The 7,981-nt window shown below is 38.4% G+C and overlaps 1 protein-coding gene across 1 annotated transcript in view; it reads right to left on the reverse strand.

The window, feature by feature from the left end:
• LOC306800081 (myosin-IIIa-like) overlaps positions 1-7,369 on the reverse strand; it is a gene marked incomplete at its 3' end in the record, with an annotated part of 50,798 nt that extends 43,429 nt beyond the window's left edge. The window contains exons 1-7 of the mRNA XM_079301880.1: positions 7,268-7,369; positions 6,871-6,987; positions 6,091-6,195; positions 5,928-6,011; positions 4,912-5,114; positions 2,995-3,093; positions 2,780-2,894 (exon numbers count right to left, since the gene is read on the reverse strand). Coding sequence (XP_079158006.1) covers positions 2,780-2,894; positions 2,995-3,093; positions 4,912-5,114; positions 5,928-6,011; positions 6,091-6,114 — 525 coding nt within the window. The 5' untranslated portion in view covers positions 6,115-6,195; positions 6,871-6,987; positions 7,268-7,369. The remainder of the gene's footprint in view (positions 1-2,779; positions 2,895-2,994; positions 3,094-4,911; positions 5,115-5,927; positions 6,012-6,090; positions 6,196-6,870; positions 6,988-7,267) is intronic.
• Between the last annotated feature and the right edge of the window lie 612 nt (positions 7,370-7,981).

Raw genomic sequence — 7,981 nt, forward strand, 5'->3', positions numbered from 1 at the left:
CACCTGAAGGGTAAATGTTCTCACTATACCTGATGATCAGAGTGTTTTTTGCTCAGAAAATGCTAAGTGTACCCATAAAGCAGTCTAGGAATCTGTGACACTGTATATTTTGAGGAATACAGTAATAGTATGTTTTATAAATAGTAGGTTGAAAACTTTTGTAGTAGTTTTATATGAAAGAGTTTTGCAAATCTGATTGGTACTTTATAATGATGAACTTTTTATAATGCACAGCATTTTACCCATATTATTCAATAGTTTGCTGGTACCATGTCAGGCATCATTTACTTAAATAAAATCTCTAATTGCTCTCGACTATTTGAGCTTGTTTTCAACACTTTCAGAAGTTAGTCTAGCAGTTAATAAATAGTGATTCCAGTGACAGCAAGACAAACTGAATAAGCTCACTCTAAAAAAATTATGCTGAAGGTAATTTGCACACAGTTTACTTAGGATTAAGCACTCATTTTCATTTTAAGCTTAGGGACACAGTTGAAATGCAAAGAAATGGATAGCTGAACTTCTGCCATCATACTTCTGCTGTACAATATGTATATCTGCTGACATTTTTGTGCCCTCTTCCAGTGTTTTTGAAATCTGGCCTGATCTGCCTCATACAGCATAATTATTGCTCCCCTCAGGCAGTCCTTTCTTACTAATTTGGCTGTGTAGCCTGAAATGAAACAATGTGATTTTAAGACAGGGAGTACTGACAGTAGTTACTTTTAAAATCTGTCAGTCAGTTAAAAACAAATTTCAAAGAAATAAAGCTTTATTTAGGCCTCAATTTTAACTGAAGGTTTTTTTCTGTCTGTTGTTGGATGCTGCTGGCAACCAGGGAAAAAGGTCAAGGAATTACAACAATGGTTATGCACCTGCAGGGTGCGTGAGAGCTGTGTGAGCGTCTTGTGGCACTTTGCAGAAAGTTCTCAAAGAGGTGCTGCCTTCTTGGACCAATGAGTCTTTTCTATTCTGTTTTGCACTTACTACCCTATAAAGTGTAGTGTCTCTTTAAATACAACTCTCTTTTGCTTCTCCATTGCAGGAGGAACTATGTTGCATTATCATTTTCACTGCTCACCTACAGCGTAAAATGCAACATCTGTCCATGGCCTTCTGCTAATAAAACACTGAACACACTTATATAGAAATTCCTCTGTGCACTGGGATGAATGTCAGAGCTTAAGGCTGCATTACTAAAAAGTGAATTCAGGTCAAGAATTCAATGTCCTATGGGATAGCACATTGTATTTGCATGTGTATCTGATATCAGAACCTCAGTGGAGGAAGAAGACTCTTCCTTCACTCCTGGCAGCACAGCCTCAGACAGGCTAATTCAGCCTGAGGAGGATGCAAGGCAGGCTGACATGGCTGGGGCTCACAAGCAGCCACAAGCAGATTGCCTATGGCACTCAGCCTGCTTCAGAAACTGCAGGGTTCTACAGGTAGATAATTCTTCAGATTGAGCTCCCAGTGCCTTGCTGAGTTAATCAAGTGAATATCCGTGCTAGAACTACACAATGCAGCCAGTGACCTGGTTCTAACTGCATCTTCAATGTGTATGGAAGGCCTCTTCTGGATGATCAGGATTATTGTTTCCACTCGTCCAAGTGAACAAAAGAACTAGGAACAAAAACAGCCTTGCTGCTTTTCATGCTTTAAATTAGGATTTATCAAGGTCTCTGGTGCTGTGACAAAACTGCTATCAGCGCTGAACCATGAATGTCCTTTCATGCTGCTTCTGGAAAGGTGAAAGCACAAGTGAAAGGATGATAGTACAGGTGTGATATTACTAAATGCAGCTGTGAATAACATGTAGAGGAGAAAGAGACTGTCAATGCCATTGCTACTACAACCTAATGCAAAGTGACTATAGAGGAACAAAATAGGTGAATAAACTTGTTCTGCTAGCTATTTCAAATATTTACAGAGAGAGAAGCCAGAAATAGTCAACTGAAGTGAGCAATTATTTGTGAAAAGCTCCTTACCACATACAGTTTTGTCAGAGAAATTAAAACATACCTCCATTCTGCAGCATTGTGCTATATTTCACAGATACTGTATGGATCATACATCTATTTATATTGTTTATAATTAAGTCCGAGATAAATGTCACCTGTGATGCACCACTTCTACTAAGGTAAAACTAGGTCATGGGATGGAATTTTTTTCTTTCATAAATCCAGTCCTTATTTTTTAATTCTACCAAAGACAGACTGAGGAGAGGGGTTTAACAGCTGCCTGAGCAATGATATGAGATCATAAAGAAAGAATGGGTTCAGTTAATGTTTAGTGATGAGATTAATCTCCAAAGAGATTCAAGAACTTCATTCAACTTCATCCCTGGAGTTGTGAAAATGTATTGAGTTCATCAATACTCAAATCAACTCAATGAATTTTTAGAACTCTCACCATGGACTTCCTCTTAAAACTGAGATGAGGCTCATAATCACAGGCATTGAATTATTGGATAATAAACAGTTACAATAGCATTTTCTATGCATCAAATTTGTTAAAATCTCCTCCCCACCCAATTACTCAGCTGTGCTGTGTTCACTATTTCAGTCTTGTTTACTAATACCATTTTATTGGTTTGTCAATGCACTGAAACCTTAAAAATTTAAATGTTACTATACAACAGTAAGTTGACCGTGCAAGATCCTAATACATAAACACAATACTAAAGAAAGGAAATAAAAAGGAAGATTTAAATGCTTTATATAAGTTTTCCTGAGGTAGCTAGTAAAGTTCACAAAGGTAAAGGTTTATTAGCACTCACCTCCAGAGTAAAACCTATGACCTTGAAGCACTGTTCTATTAATTCAAACTGGGACTTATAAAAGCTATTGTTCATGAAATCTTGCACTATTCTGAAATGATCATTTTGCAGATATCTGAAAGAATTGATGGATACAGAGTCAGAATGTAAATGAGGCTGAGAATTCAACATGGCATTTCTTAGTAATCAATTTAAGCAAAAATAAACTGCATTACCTGGGAGGTCTATATTCTGGCAGTTTATAATGTGCCAGTTTTTTCTTTTCAGCGAGACCAGCATAAATATAATAAAAAATATGGAAATTTTTCTCTCCTCTGAAACAACAGAAACAACAAACTGATTTAGTAATATAACCAACCATGCTACATTAACTGATGATGCACATAGTATTACTAAATGCTATTTTAATGACAGGCAAGACTCACACAAACTGATGGGGGACTCTGAAAGAAGATTTATAACAGAACTTCCTGTGAACACCCTTTTCATTGTGTGTTTGTCCTGACACTGCCAGGGTGGCTGCTTGGTGCTAAAGCAGCTCAGTCCTGCTCTGCCCTTGATGCAGTTGATAGATGCTGTGTGAGATCTTGCACAATGCTCACCCACCCACACTGAATGGGCTGCTTAACTCCAATTATTTCAAAAAACCTTCTGACTGTGGGAGAGGTATACACTCCTGGTTCACTAAATGCAGTATGTCCTATGCTTTGTCCTTTAACCTTGAAACAAGAAGCAGACATTCAGCAAAAAGGTCTTATAACTTGGCATCCTTTGTCTAGAAGCTAGATGCCCAAACTTAGGACAGAGGTTTATTACACATTCCAGGTTTCTGTGCTGCTTTATGAGAAAAGAACTAGGTGAAAATTTGCAACCACAACTGATCCCTGAGATGCCCAAGTCAGTCACTATTGAAGGGCAAAAAGGAATTGTGTTCAAACTCCTGCTGTGTGCATGAGCTTAGATGTATGTCACAGGGGCACCATTAGATCATAGAACCATAAAATGTCTTGGGTTGAGAGGGACCTTAAGGATTACCTAGTTTCAACTCCCCTGTCATGAGTAGGGACAGCTGCCACTGCCACTGCCCAGTCCCAGGGACTGGGCTGCTCACAGATCCATCCAGCCTGACGTGAATACTTCCAGGGATGGGGCAACCACCTCTGGGCAACCTGTGCCAATGCCTCACCACCCCCACACTAAAGAATTTCTTTCTAATATTTAATCTGAAGCTACTCTCTCTTAGTTTAAATCCATTGCCCCTTGTCCTGTCACTACATGTTCTTGCAAAACGTCTCTCTCCATCTTTCTCGCAGGCTCCCTTCAGGTGGAAGGCAGCAATTTGGTCACCCCAAAGACTTCTCCAGGCTGAAGAACCCCAATTGTCTCAGCCATTCCTTACTGGAGAGGTGCTCCATCCCTCTAATAATCTTGGTGGCATTCTTTGGAATTTCTCCAACAGGTCTACGTACTCCCTGTAGGGAGGACCCCAGAGCTGGATGCAGCACTGCAGGTGGAGTCTCACCACAGCAGGGGCAGATTTCCCTCCTCATCCTGCTGCCCACATTGCTTTGGATGCAGCCCAGGACACATCTGGCTTTCTGGACTGGGAGTGCACATGGCTGGGTCATGTCCAGCCTCCCATCCACCCCCAAGTCCTCCTTGGCAGAAATCTTTGACCCATAACTCTCTATATACAAATCCTACTAGATGTTCCAAAACAGAAAATGAGCAAACAAAGAAATAATCTACATTACTAGAGGAAATTTAGAGGAAGTAAATATAAGTGATATGCTTAACATAGTACTCCAAAATCCCACAAAGAAATGTATACCTGAACTATTAGAAAGTTTTTAACTCTTTGCACGTTCTTCATTTATATATCACATGGGCATTTTTATAAGATTTGTTTAAATAAGCCAGGGGGCAATGAAAAAAAAATCTGAAAAAAATCTGAAAAAATCTGAAGTAGTTTTCAGGTAGCTTACAAATTCATAAGCTATTCATATATAATTTTTAAGAAAAAAAATTCCGGGTACCTTATTCATTTTTGTGTTTTGAATGAAGGTGATTTCCTGCATCATAGGCTGACTCTGTAACCCCCAAATTAGGTCAAATACAATTTTCATACTTACACTGCCTGGTGGACAACTCTGGATTTTTCAAGGAGGTACTCTGAAATCTGAGCTCCTACTACAGTGCCACCACAAGTGAATTTCATTTCCAAATATTTTCCAAATCTGCTTGAGTTATCATTTATGATGGTGCCTGCATTCCCAAAGGCTTCTACAAGGTTGTTCACCTGGAGAATCTTCTCCTGCAGAGTCCTGTTATTAGCCTGGATATGAAGAAGATATTCCTTCTAATTATGAGAAATTATTCAAATACCTACATTTTTAGGTGTTTCTTTGATCTTCTCATTGGTATTGTGAAGTGTGACATAATCAGGGCAGCCATTCCCATGGGAATTATATGGAGAGAAAGGCAAATATATATATAAATAAATATATATATATATATATATGTATACATATATATATATATATATATAATGAAATCTGTCAGAATATAGCTATCTTCAGAAGCAAGACCATCTGGAAGAGATAGCACACACAATGATAACAATACTATCAATGAATTTCTGTGGTTTCTGTGATTCTGAGATGGTCAATCTACTTTTACGATCCTTGTTAGCATCTGGTTACTGCTCCACTGCACCCCACCAATCCATTAGTTTGCTTCCATCACTCCTGGGGCATGCAAAAAAACCCATTTTATTTAGACAGTTACGATGGGCCACTTCCCAGAATGACTATGTACCACTAACAGCAATCTAGCTGTGGAAGGATGAGAAGCTAGAAGGGGATTTTGTTTGGTACTGTTTGGAGGACTTGAAGGCACTCGATTAAACAGGGATCTGACTAAGTGACAGTTCTCACTGCAGTGAGTACTTTTCCTTGTGGAAACCCTAGCATGTTTTCAAGTGACCCTAGTTCAGGAGGGAGAAAGGAGCAGATAGATCAGCACCACATTCCAATGTTCTCTGGAAAATGTGTAACAGTCTCACCCACAACCTATGCCCTGAGCATAGGTTGAGCCCTTCAGGCCCAGGATAGCAAAGCCTTACAGAGACATCCCCTCTGCCACTCACCTTGCCCAGAACAGTGAGCTGCTGGACCAGCAGATGGGCACTTTGCGTCTTGCCAGCTCCACTTTCTCCAGAAATAACAATACACTGCAGAGAACAGAGCAAGACTGAGCTCATCACATATGTCTCAGCCTGGCAGAGGATGAATTAGACACCTCATCTATACCTGATCGGAGTTGTACGTCACCATGGACTGATAGCCAATGTCAGCAACTGCAAAAATGTGAGGAGGGTTGGCAGTCCGTTTGGCTCCAATGTACAGTTTGGAATGCTAAGTGTAAGAGAAATAAAAACATATCATTGTCCTTTAAAAACTTTTTTTCTTTTTTAATTGAAGTTTGCTTTTACTTTTAGATTAGTGTATAGCATGCTGAGGTTTCCAGCAGCGATGTTTTCTGAGGAAGATGTTACTCTGTTACTGCACTCACTATACCATGAATCTGTATGTACTTAGGACTATAAGAACTGCATCATAGTTCCAAATTATTTAAATTTATTTGTGCTTCCCTTCCTATTAGTATCTCTGCATGATATTGATATTAAAACTTGAGACCTTTTCCATACCTGTAGTATCTGATAATTAATAACCCCAAATTACTGTAGGATCCAACTTTAATATCTTTCCCCTTTTGTATAATATGGAGACAAATTCCCTTTTGTATAATTAGGAGACAGATTCACAGAAGTTAACATTTTACAGGATTGCTTTGTGCATTATCTACACTGTAGGCATAAAGACAATAGAAATTAATTCTTTTGGAGTTTCTCATTTCTGTGCTGAAATTCAGCAAGTGTTAAGAATGTATGTCAATATGCACTTGAAAGAAAATCTCTACTGGTTATTCTACTTTTCAGAGTAAGCTAAGATGAATCTCATACTTGACACAAATATTTATATTTTACTGCAATTCGATGCTACTTTAAAATAAAACCTAAATTTTCACACCTGTGAAGAATAAATATCTATGTTCCGAAATGGATTGACAGCGATGAGAATGTCCCCAACATAGGTATAGATCTGGTCCTTGGCATAACCCTTCTGCAGCTGTTCTGTTACTGTATTCTAATGGAGAAGGAACAGGAACAACTAATCACATGGGGAAAAAAAGAATATTAAGAAAATGCATAAAATATTTTTATTGTTTCAATGAGTGAAGATGCAAAGGGAAGGTATTTATAGTTAGGAGTACAATGGATCATGATTAAAAGTAAGTAATACTTTAAAACACACAAGCATTTCTATTTTCTACAATGGATCATGATTAGAAGTAAGTAATACTTTAAAACACACAAGCATTTCTATTTTTTTGTGTCCAAACACACTTTGAACAATATATACTTACAGATCCTCAAGTACCTGTAGAAAAAGGAGTCAATAAGTACTGCTTTCATTCAGTTCATCAGAGATTTCCATGAGACAGTCTTGTCTACATTTCTACTACTGAAGTTTCATATAACTTATCAAGCAAGAGCCATTTGATTGAGTCCATAACTGCCATTACAGCTGCTCTAACATCACTCTCAGTTATGATACACCACAGATGTTCAACTGTTTGCTTGCCATTAATGTAAACAATGAGGATTCTTTTCCTATTAACAAGAAGTGTCTGCTGTGATTGTTCTTTGCTGTTGCAGAGCCAGTTCCCCCCAAAAAAGAAGAGCCCATTAGTGGAATTCAAATTTCTTGATGCAATTTCCTTCAGCTTCTTCTGCATACACAGCTGGGTATAGAAAGTGCCTGGGTAGGTTTCCAATCAAAACAGGCCACAGAGCTGAATAAAGAAATTCAAACCAGCCTAGAGACTAATCTGAGGTACATGTGAAAATATTTAGGTCCCACACCCATGGAACAGACCAACTGGCAGCAGAGGACTACAGAAGGAATTGCCTTCCCTCCTCATCTATCTATTCAGAGTGTTGTCCTGATTAATACACTTAAAAGCTGAATTCCCAACAGTTGTAGAGGTTATATTTCCTTCATAAGAAAATATAAAGAGAAAATCTTGGTTTTCCATTGCCTTGATAAACTTTTTGATTTTCAATGCTCTTTCCTTTTG

Source organism: Erithacus rubecula (assembly GCF_903797595.1).
Source record: "Erithacus rubecula genome assembly, chromosome: 3".
NCBI lineage: Eukaryota > Metazoa > Chordata > Aves > Passeriformes > Muscicapidae > Erithacus > Erithacus rubecula.